Source organism: Scyliorhinus torazame, chromosome 5 (assembly GCF_047496885.1).
Source record: "Scyliorhinus torazame isolate Kashiwa2021f chromosome 5, sScyTor2.1, whole genome shotgun sequence".
NCBI classification, from domain to species: domain Eukaryota; kingdom Metazoa; phylum Chordata; class Chondrichthyes; order Carcharhiniformes; family Scyliorhinidae; genus Scyliorhinus; species Scyliorhinus torazame.
This window is the reverse complement of record NC_092711.1, coordinates 177,240,858-177,256,382: the sequence shown is the minus strand read 5'-3', so window position 1 is coordinate 177,256,382 and position 15,525 is coordinate 177,240,858. Positions and strand designations below refer to the sequence as shown.

Sequence of the window (15,525 nt, the reverse complement as noted above, 5' to 3'; positions counted from 1 at the left end):
GTGTCTCCTTGTGGAGAAAGTTTTTGACCTGGAGCTCATCCCTGTTTGGTAGGTCCAGTCTCTCCATCAGCTCCACTAAGGTCGCTAGTCTATTTCCCGTGTAAAAGTCCCTCACCATCAGTGTGCCCCCATCCTGTCTCCACCTCTTGAAGGTGGCGTCGAAAATGGCTGGTGCAAACCTATGGTTGCCGCAGATGGGGGCCATGATGGACACATCGGTCAGACTGAAATGCTGCCACATCTGGTTCCAGGGTAGCTGCCACCACTGGACTGGTGCTGGCGGGAATGGGAGTGTTGCTGTGGCGAGGGCCGGGAGGGTCATTCCTGTACATGAGGACTCATCCATCATCAACCATTCCATGTCTGGGTCCTTTACCCATCTCCTCACTCTTTCGGCCGTGGCTGCCCAGTGATAGTATTGCAAGTTCGGGAGGGGGAGGCCTCCCATGTTTCTTCTCCATTGTAGTACTGTTTTAGGGATTCCTGGATTCTTGCCCTCCACACAAATGCCAGAATCACTTCATCTATTGAATGGAAAAAGGCCTTGGGGATGGAGATCGGTAAGGATCTAAACAGGAAGAAGAACCTGGGCAGTACGTTCATCTTGATCGTCTGCATGTTCCCCGCCAGGGAAAGCAGTCCATCCCATCTCTATGTGTCGGTTTTGACTTCCTCCGCCAGACTGGACAGCTTCCACTTGTGGATCCGTGTCCACTCATGAGAAATCTGGATCTCCAGGTAGCGGAATTTGTTTTGGGCTATTTTAACTGGGAGGCCCTCCAGCTCTGTCCCTCCCCCTCTCTGCCTCACCGGGAAATCTTTGTTTTTGCCCAGCTCGAGTTTGTACTTAGGTAATTTGGACATTCTGAATTCTCCCTCAGTGTACCCGAACAGGCGCCGGAGTGTGGCGACTAGGGGATTTTCACAATAACTTCATTGCAGTGTTAATGTAAGCCTACATGTGACAGTAATAAAGATTATTATTATACCAGTCTGCCTCTGTTATCCTTTACCTGGGCTATTTCCCTCGTGGCTGCCTTCTTTCTCAGCTGGTGAACCAGCAGGCGGCGAGCCCTCTCCGTGCTCATAAAAGGTCCCCCGTGCCTGGCGGAGTTGGTGCACTGCCTTCCTGGTGGGGAGCAGGTCAAAGTTCTTTTGCAGCTTCTTCCTCTCCAGCAGAAGCTCTATGGTCAGGGCCTCGGAGTATCGTCTGACAACCTCCAGACTGGAGTCGATCAGTTGCTGCCTAACCGCTCTCTCTTCCCTGTCTCCGCGAACCTTTTGGTGATTATTTCTCCCCTAATCACAGCCTTTAGTGCCTCCCAGAATGTGGAAGGTGAGACTTCCCCGTTCTGGTTGTTCGTGATGTACTTGCCGATGGCCTGTGATGTTTTCTGGCAGAAGACCTTGTTGGCCAAGAGGGTTGTGTCCAACCTCCATGTGGGGCATTGGGCTTGGCCCGTCTCCAACCTCACATCCATGTAATGTGGAGCGTGGTCTGAGATTACAATCATGGATTATTCCGCTCTGACTATTTCTGGAAGCACCGATTTCCCCACAACAAAGAAGCCGATGCGAGTGTAGACCTTGTGCACTGGTGAGAAGAACGAGAATTCCTTCTCACCCGGGTGTAAGAATCGCCAGGGATCCACTGCCCCCATCTGCTCCAAGAATCGCCAGGGATCCACTGCCCCCGTCTGCTCCATGAACCGCCAGGGATCTACTACCCCCATCTGCTCCATGAACCACCAGGGGTCCACTGCCCCCGCCTGCTCCAAGAATCGCCAGGGATCCACTGCCCCCGTCTGCTCCATGAATCGCCAGGGATCTACTGCCCCCGTCTGCTCCATGAACCGCCAGGGATCCACTGTCCCGTCTGCTCCATGAACGTTCCCAGTTCCCTCGCCGTGTCTCTCATTTTCCGTGTTCTGGGATTGATCTGATTGTCAATGGATCCTGTGAACAGTTGTGAAGTTCCCCCTCCCGTGATCAGACCGTATTCCCCCTCTTCTATCTCCCCCACCCCACCGTATTCCTCCCTCTTTTATTCCCCCCACCGTATCCCCTTCCTCTATCTGCCCCCCCTCCCAGATGCTCTCTTCTCAGTGGGAGATGTGCCGCAGTCCCGCTCTCTCCCGTACTTCCCGGCACTAGCTTTCCTGCTGGTGTGTGGCCCCCCCACCCAGGATCGATCTGACCCCCTCCTACACCCACTCTGCTTGTGTCCCTGCTGCCTCCTCCTCACCATCTCCTGCGCTCTGCTGCCCTTGCCCCCTCCCTCCTATGAGCTGGCCCCCTGTTCATTGCGAGGTGATGCAGTCGGAGCGACCTGTGAGCCCTGTCGATCTCTGGCGGTTTGGGGAAGCTGTCCCTCCCAATCAGGTTGTCCAGCATTTGGGCCACGTAGTCGATTGAGTCCCTGCCCTCGATCCCCTCTGGCAGGTCCACTATCCGAATGTTCTGCCTTCTTGACCGATTCTACTGGTCCACAACCTTTTCCAGCTCTCGAACTGTGCTCCCCTGGGCTTCCAGTTTCCTCCACATGCCATTGAGCACCTTCTGCATGGCGGCTAGCACCTCCGCCAGCTTGACCGTCACCCTTAATGTCATCCTTCATTGCGTTTAGTTCCTTGGTTCGGAACATCCTCCATCCATCGCCTGGTCGGGGGGAGGGGGAGGGGTTGGGGGGGCTTGTTTTCTGGGTCGTCGGTCTCCCTCTGTCGGGAAGACTGGAGACCGCCTGCCTCGTGGGGCCGCCGACCCGCTTGCTCGCCGTTCCTGTCCCTTGCTGCAGTTTCTGTGACTGCAGCCTTTCGAGCTGTTGCTTTCTGGCATTTTGTTGTCCGCACTATTGTTGAGGCTGAGGGGGATGGTTAACTCTGATTTTGTGGCTAAATTCGGCCGACAGTGCATATTTTTCTGTTGCATGGAGGAGAGCCACCTGATGTGTGACTACTCAGCACATCCCCGTCACAAGTTCCCTCTCTTTTGAATGTTGACTTGAAACTGCGATCTTATGTTTTAGCGATAAGGCTGGAGGACATCCTCCCGACAATCGTGCGGGAGGACCAGACTGGGTTTATACGGGGAAGAGTTTCCAGTAACAATGTTGGAAAGTTGCTGAATGTGATTCAGGCTTTTCAGAAATATGCATTGGATGGGCTGCTGATCTCCTTCGATGCAGAGAAAGCTTTTGCTCGAGTTGAGTGGAATTATCTGGTGTATCCGCTGTGAGGCTTCGGGTTGGGTGAGGATTAGATTGACTTGATTCAATTGTTACATCACAGACCGGCAGCGGCGGTGCTCACCAATGGTTTACGGGCATCGAATTTTCAGCTTCAGAGAGGGACGAGACAGGGCTGCCCTCTGTCCCCCTTGTTGTTGGCCATTGCCAGAGGCTATTAGATTGGATCCTCTGATATCGGGACTGGGGGATGGGGTGAGGCAGCACAAGATCACTCTGTGCGCAGATGACGGGCTGCAGTTTGTGTTGAACCCCAGTGTTTCAGTCCTGGACATTATTGGAGAAGTGGATAGATTTTTTGAAGTATTTTCAATCAGATTTTAACATTTACAACACATAACATTACAAAGTAAAACCAACAAAAAAAACATAAACCCACCCCAACTCCCTAACCAACCTCTCCACCTCCTTCCCTCCCACCTATCAGTTGACGGTAACCAGCGCCGTGAAATTATAGGATCCCTACAGTGCAGGAGGCGGCCATTCAGCCCATCGAGTCTGCACCGGCTCTTTGAAAGAGCACCCGACATAAACCGTGTCTCCACCCTATCTCTGTAACCCATTAACCCCACCTACCCTTTAATGTAAGCCTACAAAGCCTCCGTCTCCCTGTTCCAACCCCACACCTATTCTGCGTTCGCCGCCCAATAATAGTATAACAGGTTCAGCAGGGCCATGCCTCCTGACTGTCGCCCTCTCTGAATCACCGTCTTCCTAATCCTTGCCAACTTATCTGCCCACACAAACGATTAAGCCAACCGATCCACCTCCACAAAGACCAATTTTGGAAAAAAGACCATTAGGCACCGAGATAAAAATAAAAACCACAGCAAAATGTTCATCTTAACCAGCTGTACCCGATTGTGGACAGATTTAGTGCCTTCTCTGGTTATAAGATGAATTTTACTGAGTCAGGGGCCATGCTGGTGATGGGAGGGGGGTGTTGAAGGGTAAGCCCCCTCCTCTTGCTAAGTTCCCAATCAGATGCTCCCCCCTTGGGATTTAAATATCTGGGAATATCAATGACCCCCCTCTTTCAGACAGCTATATGGGGCTAACTTTCCACAGCTGATAGTGACTATTAGGTGGGACCTTGCCTGGTGGTCGGCTCTTCCGATTTCATGGTGAGGGAGGATCGTCTTCATTAAAATCAATGTGTTGCCCAGACTGTTGTACCCTCTGCAGATGCTGCCTATACTGCTGTCAACCAGAGTCATTAAGGAAATTAATGGAATGATTAGTACAGTTATCTGGAACAAAAAGAAACTTTGCCTCAAGTTTGTTCAGCTCCAATCACCAGGATCCAAGGGAGGGTTGAGTCTCCGGAATATTGGGCTATATCAATTGGCCTCGCATCTTAGGTTCATAAGGGATTGGGTGAGAATGGACCCAACATCCCTCTGGCTCGATATAGAAGCAGGCCAGTCACTTCTCCCTCTATCTAAAACTGGCATCGGCCGATTACAGAATGCACCCCTATGGAATTTTTAATGTCTGTAGTTCATTCAAAGTCTGATACATTTGGTAAGTTATACGACCCCTATCTCAGATATATAGGTTCCAATTTGACTGACTTGCTCCTCCAGAGATTTCCATCAGTGAATTAAATTCAACTTAGGTCGGGAGTAGGGCACAGTGAGGCACAGTGGTTAGCACTGCTGCCGCACAGAGGCAGGGACCCAGCTTCGATTTCTTGAGTATCTGTGTGGAGTTTGCATGTTCTCAGTGTCTGCTCCGGTTTCCTGCCACAGTCCAAAGATGTGCAGGTTCAGTGGATTCATCATGCTAAATTGCCCCTTTGTGTCCAAAGGTATTAGGTTAGGTGGGTTGACCATGATCAATGCACGAGGTTACGGGGATAGGGTGGGAAGCGTGCCTCAGTGGAGTGCTTTTTCTGAGGGTCAGTGCAGATTGAAGGAGAGAATGGCCTCCTTCTGCACTGCAGAGCTTCTATCTCATTATGTTATGTTATTCATTTGAATTCAACTATGCTGTTAGTCCATTTGTAATGTTTTGGGGAGTGCGTCCTGCATTATTATTCTTCCATTTTTATATAATCGAACCCTCTTTCTCCACTCACTATGTTAACCTGTTAACTGGTTGTTCAATGGACCAGGCATTTCATCTCGAGGCTCTGGTCACTCAAATATTCTGCTATGAATTAATTCTGCAATGTGTTGCTTGTATTTATGTTGGCCGTATCAGTTGTTCTGCTCTGTACCCGTTTTCCACATTTTTCCTGTTATTCCGTTACATTTGTTATTTAAAAATTGGTTAAAAAACATAACAAAAGAAATATTAACTCATCCATGAACACATTCAGTGACTCCCAGACTCCACTGATCCCTTTGGAAGAGAAATCCAGAGACTAACAACACTCAGAGAGTTGGGATAAAAGGTTCTTTTTCGGAATGGCAACCGGTGACAAGTGGTGTCCCGCAGGGTTCAGTGTTGGGGCCACAGCTGTTCTCTTTATATATTAACAATCTAGATGACGGGACTGGGGGCATTCTGGCTAAGTTTGCCGATGATACAAAGATAGGTGGAGGGGCAGGTAGTATGGAGGAGGTGGGGAGGCTGCAGAAAGATTTAGACAGTTTAGGAGAGTGGTCCAAGAAATGGCTGATGAAATTCAACGTGGGCAAGTGCGAGGTCTTGCATGGATTATTTTCTAAACGGTGACAAAATTCATAATGCTGAAGTGCAAAGGGACTTGGGAGACTTGTCCAGGATTCTCTAAAGGTAAACTTGCAGGTTGAGTCCGTAATTAAGAAAGCAAATGCAATGTTGTCATTTATCTCAAGAGGCTTGGAATATAAAAGCAGGGGTGTACTTCTGAAGCTTTATAAAGCATTAGTTAGGCCCTATTTAGAATACTGTGCGCAAATTTGGGCCCCACACCGCAGGAAAGACATACTGGCACTGGAGCGGGTCCAGCGGAGATTCACACAGATGATCCCAGGAATGGTAGGCCTAACGTACGATGAAAGTCTGAGGATCCTGGGATTATATTCATTAGAGTTTAGGAGGTTGAGGGGAGACCGAATAGAAACTTACAAGATAATGAATGGCTTAGATAGGGTGGATGTAGGGAAGTTGTTTCCATTAGCAGGGGAGACTAGGACCCGGGGGCACAGCCTTAGAATAAAAGGGAGTCACTTTAGAACAGAGATGAGGAGAAATTTCTTCAGCCAGAGAGTGGTGGGTCTGTGGAATTCATTGCCACAGAGGGCGGTGGAGGCCGGGACGTTGAGTGTCTTTAAGACGGAAGTTGATAAATTCTTGATTTCTCGAGGAATTAAGGGCTATGGAGAGAGAGTGGGTAAATGGAGTTGAAATCAGCCATGATTGAATGGTGGAGTGGACTCGATGGGCCGAATGGCCTTACTTCCGCTCCTGTCTTATGGTCTTGAAGGAGGAGCTGACTGTACATATGTAACAGAGCTAAAACACAATATTACACTACTGAAATAATAATAAATATACTTCATTATAGAACCATGAACAATATATCTAATATGTACCATATAACAACAATGGACAAATCTCTGTCCGATATTAATTTACTGACCCCTTAAATGTCAGCCATCTCTTGGGGAAAGCAGCCCTTTAATTGTGAACATTGGGAAAGAGACCATCCTTTTAGCCAGACAAATAAATGTGTCAAGCTGAGGGAGCAAAGGATGTCAATGTCTTTCAGACAGTACGAAGTCTTACAACTCCAGGTTCAAGTCCAACAGGTTTGTTTCGATATCACTAGCTTTCGGAGCGCTAGTGATATCGAAACAAACCTGTTGGACTTTAACCTGGTGTTGCAAGGCTTCTTCCTGTGCTCACCCCAGTCCAACGCCGGTATCTCCACACAATGTCTTTAAGAGAGAGAGAGACCTGGGCCAAGTTTTGCAGAGTCTGCACCCTCCCTGGATTCACTTCCTTTCCCTTCAGTTGCTGCAAGTGACCAATTGAAGGTCAGAATGAGAAAATAAATGGAAAGGGGGAAAAAAGAAAGTGTTTTACTCACAGATGTTGGAGACAGGAGAAGGTTTTACCTTCACTTCCGCTGTGACATCAGAATGGAGCCCTCCCTGAATCAGCCAATAGGAATTACTCTATTCCGCGGTGTCGTCACTGGGTTCCAGTACGCGGACGCGGGAGCCCCGATCAACCCCCTCCCTCCACACCTCCTCGAGACAAGTTTCCAGGCAACCGGCTGACGGCTCCGATCAGAGCTGAAAGCCGCTCGGTGATCTCCCCCCTGCCTGAGACTGCGCATGTTTAAAGGAGAGTGGAAGCTGCGCATGTGCAGGAGAGCTCACCTCCTGACCGTCCTGCTGAGGCATTGACCAATGGGAAGAGTTGCACGACCGGAAGGAGTCTGGTCCTCCAACCAATCATAGCGCGGGGTTTGGGTGACTGAGCTTCACTCCGGCGGAAACCTCCTCCTGGGCCTTCAGCAAACAAACCTCCAGACGCCGCTGGTTCTCCAGCATTCTGCACCTTTCATCAGCAGTGACGCAAATGATCACCCCCCCCGCCCTGAGCTTTACACGTCTGGAGGGGGAAATACCAGGGGCCGAGTTAACGGAAGAACTCAAACTCTTCCTGAAAATGTGCAGTGAATGAAGTATCTCTGATCAGGGAGGCATCAAACCTCCACTTTCTCGACCTGGGGGTGAGCCCTCGAGCAGAACCTCCAGAAAAACGGGGGGGGGGGGGGGGGATGGGCCGCATTTAAGATGTTCCCTGTGGTGCAAGCGGACACCAGGCCGTCCTCGGCACGAAGAAGTCGGCGATTCTAGTCTGACATTGCTGTGGGACTGGAAAGAAGGTAAAATCTCCGCCCCTCGGGTGCAAAGTTCCCCAAATATCCACATAACCCACCTCCTCACAAGCCGAGACCAACGCCCTAGCTTGTAGCGGTGGGTGGGGGGATTTCCTGGTAACCGGGAGCTTATCTACCAGAGGATATATGTGGCCATTGAAGTGACCAACCACAAAAGAGTTAGTCGAAGCTAACAGCAAAATCCACAAAAGCTTTCGCAATGAACTCCGGGGAGTCAGTCGGGGATCCATAAACATTCATTATTGAAACAACATCTCCATTCACCGAACTTCTAATGATCACAGATCTACCTCCTTTGTCCTTGGTGCAGGTTTCAACCTTAAAAGGGATATTTTTATTAATAAGGATTGCTACAACCCTGCTACTTGATGACAAAGAGGCAAAGAAAATCCTTCCCACCCAATCCAGCCTCAATTTAAAGTGTTCCTCATCATAGAATCCCTACAGTGCAGAAAGAAGGATGCCTTTCAGCCCATCGATTCTGCATCTGCCTTTGAAAGAGCACTCTACCTAGGCCCATGCCTCCACCCGATCACTGTCACCCAGCAACCCTACCTAACCTATTTGAACACTGAGGGGCTTTTTTGCATGGCCAATCCACCTAACCTGCACATCTTTGCCCTGTGGGAGGAAACTGGTGAACCCAGAGAAAACCCACATAGACACGAGGAGAAGGTGCAAACTCCACCTATGCAGTCACTCGAGGCCCGAATTGAACTTGTGTCCCTGGCGCTGTAAGGCACCTGCGGTCACCACTGTGCCACATTGCCGCACCAAATGAGTTTAAGCGAGATGAGTTTCCTGCAATAAAGCTATGTCGACTTTCTCCTTACGAAAGTAGAGGATCTTTTTCCTTCTGATAGGGTGATGGATGCCCCCCGTACTTTCCCTGAGAAAATGTGAAGATTAACTGTCGCCATTAGTTAGGCGACAGAGAGAACAGGAACAGATTTTCATACCACAATCAGGCATGTGCCATTACCCCCTCGTCCAACTCACTTTACACCAGAGGAACCAAAGTATCCCCAAACTGCTCCTTTCACGGATAAAAGCCTCGTCTCTACCAGAGTAGGATAAAGTCAACAATACATAAACCCTCCCATAATAACAAAAATACAAAAGAATTACGACCACAATAGATCCAAGGGGAATTTCCTCAATATGACTAAGGACCTGGAGGGTTAACCCCACAGCCAGACTGTCGTTACCCTCGGGATACCTTCTCCAAACTTAGGAGAAGAAAATAAGGGCCAACAAGGGAATGGGGATCGAATGTCCTTCCCACATTTTAGACCCACCCGTGAAGACCTGCATCCACCACCACCCACCCGTTGGCAATGGCGCCACTCGGTTCTGCCATGATTAACGCTCGGATAATAGAACAAAGATGATGGATAATAAGCACACGGCACATCTACCATAACTGAGATAAGATAATATGAGTCCCTGTAACACTCGATGGAGGAGAAGAAGACATTCAATTGGCCCTCACAGAATAACAACTCCCTTCAACAGGATAAAAGATAACAAATTCAGACAACAACACCATGATAGGGAAAGAGTCCGGATTAGAGCCTGAGTTAGTCCGAGCTGCAAACCATCCCTCCAAATCCTTGCCCTTCATGGATTTAATGAAGGCCGAGGCAGTAGTCGGATTATCGAAAGTCTTGACGGTGTTGTCGGACACAATTTTCAGGGTCTCAGGATAAAGCGACAGAATTCACTCCCGCAGCATTGAGTTCCCTTCAAACTTCATCGAAGCCTCGATGCTTCGTTTGTGTGGCTGCCGAAAAGTCCTGGAAGAAGGAAATCCTTACTCCCTCATGGAGCCGGGTCCCACCTCACATTACCCATCTCCAGGACCTTCTGCCGATCTTTCAAGTTGTGGAAGTGAATGTTTACAGGCCTGGGATGAAAACTATCCCTCGGTCTCAAAGACAGGATCCAATACCCTTTCTAATTTGAAACACCCAGGCTTCACATCCAGCTTGAGAAAATGTGGCAGCCGGTCCTCGAAGAACCTAATCGGAACCTTACCCTCCACACCTTCTGGCAGGCTGACGACTCGGATGTTCTTTCTCTGACCCTCGGTTCTCCAAGACCTCCAGGGGCAGCATGGTAGCCTAGTGGTTAGCACAATTGCTTCACAGCTCCAGGATCCCAGGTTCGATTCCCGGCTTGGGTCACTGTCTGTGCGGAGTCCGCACGTTCTCCACTTGTGTGCGTGGGTTTCCTCCGGGTGCTCCGGTTTCCTCCCACAGTCCAAAGATGCGCAGGTTAGGTGGATTGGCCATGCTAAATTGCCCTCAGTGTCCAAAATTGCCCTTTGTGTCGGATGGGGTTACTGGGTTATGGGGATAGGGTGGAGGTGTGGGCTTGGGTAGGGTGCTCTTTCCAAGAGCCGGTGTAGACTTGATGGGCCGAATGGCCTCCTTCTGCACCGTAAATTCTATGATCTATGACCTCCCCCACTCCACTCAGCCGGTTCTCCAAGGATTTAAATGCCCCGAGGAGGCATCTTGCTCAACATTCAGGAATCTCTCCTTGGGATCGTCGATCCTTTCCTTGGTGTTTTACAGCTCGGCCTCATGAGCTCACAGATATTGAGTCAGCACATTCAGCCTGTGGTCAGTAACACGGATAAATTTGCTGACAAAAATCGGTCAATGATCCCACAAAATAGACGAGCAGGCTCGATGGGCCGAATGGGTGACTGCAGGTCCTATTAGTTATGATCTCTGTGACCAGGGCAGGAAGCAGTGAGCATGGATCTGTCAATCAGCCTGAATCAGCACCTTCAGGAGAATTGGGAGGGTGAATATTAGATACAGCAGAGTGAGAATGGAGGGAGAGTGTGTGGGATGGAGATTTACAGCTTTTGGGGAATGAGAGAGGAAAGAATGTTCTCTAGGAACTAGAATTGTCTGTTCTGAATTTCTATTCTGTACTGACATTGATGTCTTTTGTAAATTGTTTTGCAGGATATTAGAAGAGGAGGAATTACAGACAGAATTCTCAAACTTTACGTCTCAATCTGACTGAGTCTTTCAATTCCTTGGAACTGAATATCACCGGAGTTTGAATCTAAAAGTAGAAATATTTGTCTGTTCTGTCGGCTTCAAAATATTTTAAACATCAGTGTGATGGAAAAGCACCGAGACACACACACACACGAGTGAGAGTGTTCCAGAGCACTGACTGGAAAGAGCTTTAACCAGTTACACAGCCAGAAAAAACATCACACCATTCACAGCGGGGAGAGACCCTACAAATGTTCTGTGTGTGGATGAGGCTTGAAGTAAAAAACTCACCACTATTCTTAGAATTCCCCCTATACCAAAAAGGGTCAATAAGACATTCTAAATGGTGAACAGGGATTCTCACTCCCTGACTCCTATGCAGACTTAGGTGGGTGCTATTCAGGTCAAACTGTATTTTCAAGTTATCCCCCGGTATAACCCATATCTTCATCAAATAATTTTATCTACTTACCACTTAGTAGCATCGATCCTGGATCCCGCGTTGCTAAGTAAGTAAAGTAGACTTTGTAATAACCACGGTTTCAGGTTAAAACTTTTAAGTTATTTTATGATTATATTTTTTTCTTTTAAAAGATGCAATCACTGTCTTTACAGAAAAGTAAAAAGATCTTGCTTCTGGATTCTCCTGATTGGTTGAAAAGACCTTCAGGTCCACCTTGACAATCTCTCTTCTTTAGCTTTTGGTCTTCCTCAGATGGATTCGCTGTTCCGCTCGGTTGCTATGCTCTATCCTTCCCATGACCGAGCTATGAGAGCTGACTCTCTTTTTTTAAGCTGTTGGTCTTCCTCAGATGGATTCGCTGTTCTACTCGGTTGCTATGTTCTATTCTTTACATGACCGAGCTATGAGAGCTGACTCTCTGCTGGCTATCCCAATTTTTTAGGGTTTATATTTTCTTCCAGCAGTTATTAAGTGATATGACATTATCGTAAAGTAACTTTATTTTACTCGTGATTGAACAAGGTACCTTTAATCTGAATTATTTCTAACACGACTATGTATTCATATTGAGCATGACTTCAGCTCATCGAACTCTGATTACATTGTTTCCTTTGTGATGTTCAAAAGTACTTTGATCCAAGAGGGGTGTTACATCTAGTTTCTGTCATTTCTAAAGTTGCTTTATCACCAAATAGTGCCCCCAGCTCAGAACTCTGACTCCAATTTGGGGCTAACCTGTGTTCCCGTGGACACGTTGTGTCCAGCTTCCCAAATTCACCTGGTGTCAGCAGAATTTCACACCTAAACATTTGTCACCCAATTAACTGAAAATCCTAGCAATTCTTTTTTAGCTGCTTACTAAAATAATTAACTTCAAAGAAGGTGCAAAATATTGTTTTTTTCCATATAACTAAAAAGTTCAATCTGCTGTGACTTAAAAGACAGTTTTGCAGCTTGAATAGTCACAAGCTATTTCCTTAACGCCTGTTTGATAATGGCTATCTGCATTTCAAAACCTTCTTTTGCAGCTGCTGTTAACCCTTCGTGGGATTTTTCCCTACATTCTCTCATGTACCTTATCCAGGTATTGCCAGACTTCCATGTTTCAAATGACATATTTTCCCATTTTTTCTTTTACAGGCTTCAACTGATCGTCAAACCTGGGGAGACACGAGGAGACCAAAAACATGGAGAAACGGTGGAAATGTAGGGACTGTGGGAAGGGATTTATGGCTCCATCTCAGCTGGACATTCATCGTCGCATTCACACTGGGGAGAGGCCATTTACCTGCTCTGTGTGTGGGAAGGGATTCACTGTGTTATGCACCCTGCAGAGACATCAGCGAGTTCACGCTGCGGAGAGGCCGTTCACCTGCTCTCAGTGTGAGAAGGGATTCGCTACTTTATCCGACCTGCGGAAACACCAGCGAGTCCACACTGGGGAGAGGCCATTCACCTGCTCTCAGTATGAGGAGGGATTCGCTCTGTTATCCGCCCTGCAGTCACACCGGCGAGTTCACACTGGAGAGAGGCCATTCACCTGCTCTCAGTGTGAGAAGGGATTCTGTAAGTTATCCAATCTGCAGAGACATCAGCGAGTTCACACTGGGGAGAGGCCATTCACCTGCTCTCCATGTGGGAAGAGATTCACTCGGTTATCCAGCCTGCAGATACATCAGCGAGTTCACACTGGGGAGAGGCCATTCACCTGCTCTCAGTGTGAGAAGGGATTCACTCAGTTATCCAGCCTGCAGACACACCAGCAAATTCACACTGGGGCGAAGACGTTCACCTGCCCTCAGTGTGAGAAGGGATTCACTCAGTTTTCCAACCTGCGGATACATCAGCGACTTCACACTGGGGGGAAGCCATTCATTTGCTCTCAGTGTGGGAAGGGATTCACTACTTCATCGAACCTGCGGACACACCAGCGAGTTCACACTGGCGAGAAGCTGTTCACCTGCTCTCAGTGTGAGAAGGGATTCGCTACTTCATCGAACCTGCGGAAACACCAGCAAGTTCACATTGGGGAGAGGCCGTTCATCTGCTCTCAGCGTGAGAAGGGATTCAGTACTTTACCGAGCCTGCGGACACACCAGCGAGTTCACACTGGGGAGAGGCCATTCACCTGCTCACAGTGTGAGAAGGGATTCACGACTTCATCTAATCTGCAGATACATCAGCGACTTCACACTGGGGAGAAGCCGTTCACCTGCTCTCAGTGTGAGAAGGGATTCACTCAGTTAACCAACTTGCGGATACATCAGCGAGTTCACACTGGGGAGAAGCCATTCATTTGCTCTCAGTGTGAGAAGTGATTCACGACTTCATCGAACCTGCGGACACACCAGCGAATTCACACCGGGGAAAGGCACTTTACTTGCTCTCAGTGTGGGAAGGTATTCGCTCGGTTATCCCACCTGCAGACACACCAGCGAGTTCACACAGAGGGAAGGCGTTAACCTGCTCTTAGTGAAAGAAGGAATTCAGATATCCATACACCCTGCAGGAACATGAGCAAGTTCACACCTGGAAGAGGCAATTCACCTACTCTGAGCAGGGGAGACATTCAATGAACCGTCCCAACTACGGAGACACCAGCGAGTTAATTCTGGGGAGAGACCATTCATCTGCTGTCAATGTGGGGAGGGGTTTTGTGATTCATCACATCTGTTGTGATTCCAACAAGTTCACAATAAATTACAGATGTTGGCTCCGTTGTTATTGTTTCTGCTCTCACTGACATCCAGGACTGCATTTTGTTCATTCTGACATCTGGTGAATGGTGATGATTGGAGGGTTTCTTTCTGCTGGACTGGCCGGTCTAACACCTCTGCCTCCGGTGGGCTGATCATTTTTGAGCCTCGTTGCGATTATCTGATTCCAAGTTTGACGAGGAGCACAGAATGAAAAGGTGTTTGCACGTTGGAAGATATTTAGTTCCCAAAGCAGCCACGTTGCCATGAAGATGGGCTGTGGTGGTTACAGGGTTCTTTTGTCTAATTTATCTGGGAGTTTCTCGCAGAAGGAATCTGTCATGGTATGAGGAAGTGGCAGAGGTGTTAAACAGATTTTTTTGCATCAGTCTTTATGGTGGAAGATACTTTGACTATCCCATTAATACAAAAGAATACGGACCTCCGGTGATGGCTATGAGGGAGTAGGTCGCACATTTGGTGGCTCCCGTTTCGGTCGGATGTTTGGACCTTTTCTCCTGACTTTTTTGCGCTTTTGAGCGCGGAACTGGAAAGCAATAGTACTCAGGCACTGGACCCATGCAGAATTGTATGGACTTAAGAAGCTGGAGGGACCGTAAACAGCAGAAGAAGTGGTCGAGTAAGGGCACAGTGGAGGCTGTGAGAGAGACTAGCATGGCTGGTGTTCAGAGCAAGGAGCCGACAGCCCAGCCCACAATGGAGCAGCTGCTGCAGACTATGCAGGAGGGCTTTTTGGCTCTGAAGCGTGACAACTTTGAGCCGCTTCAGAAGTCGATTGATCGGATGGGAAAAAAGGCTGGGTGATCAGGCTGAGAAGCTCCAGCAGTTGGAGAAGTCAGTGGAGGAGCAGGCTGACTTTCAAACGGTGGCGGATGTGGAAATTCAGAGAATGCGGGACCAGCAAAAAGTGCTTCTGGAAAGACTGGAGGACCTGGACAACAGATCTCGCCGGCAGAACGTGAGAATCGTGGGCCTCCCGGAGGGGACAGAGGGGCTAGACGCTGCCGCATATGTAGAGGGTATGTTTCAGAGGTTGCTGGGGAACGAGGTGTTCCCGCGCCCGACGGTGGTGGACGGGGCACACAGAGTGCGGGTGAGGCAGCCGCGACAAGGGGGTCCCCCACGCGCGATGGTGGTGCGCTTTCACAGGTACCTGGACAAGGAACGGGTGCTGCAATGGGCAAAGAGCACACAAAGCTGTATTTGGGACAATACCACCCTCCGTGTGAGCGCTGAGG

General features: G+C 48.7%; 1 protein-coding gene across 3 annotated transcripts; it reads left to right on the top strand.

The window, feature by feature from the left end:
• The first annotated feature begins 7,637 nt into the window (after positions 1 to 7,637).
• Positions 7,638 to 14,290, top strand: LOC140422469 (uncharacterized). Of its 3 annotated transcripts, none has more exons than XM_072507479.1 (3): positions 7,638 to 8,072; positions 11,069 to 11,495; positions 12,711 to 14,290. In XM_072507479.1, the coding sequence occupies exon 3, from the start codon at positions 12,758 to 12,760 to the stop codon at positions 13,886 to 13,888; it is 1,131 nt and encodes a 376-aa protein (XP_072363580.1). In that variant the 5' UTR covers positions 7,638 to 8,072; positions 11,069 to 11,495; positions 12,711 to 12,757; the 3' UTR covers positions 13,889 to 14,290. The 3 variants fall into 3 exon arrangements, with proteins under 3 accessions (XP_072363580.1, XP_072363579.1, XP_072363581.1); XM_072507478.1 differs by having other exon boundaries at positions 11,069 to 11,616; XM_072507480.1 differs by lacking the exon at positions 11,069 to 11,495.
• Positions 14,291 to 15,525: the final 1,235 nt, after the last annotated feature.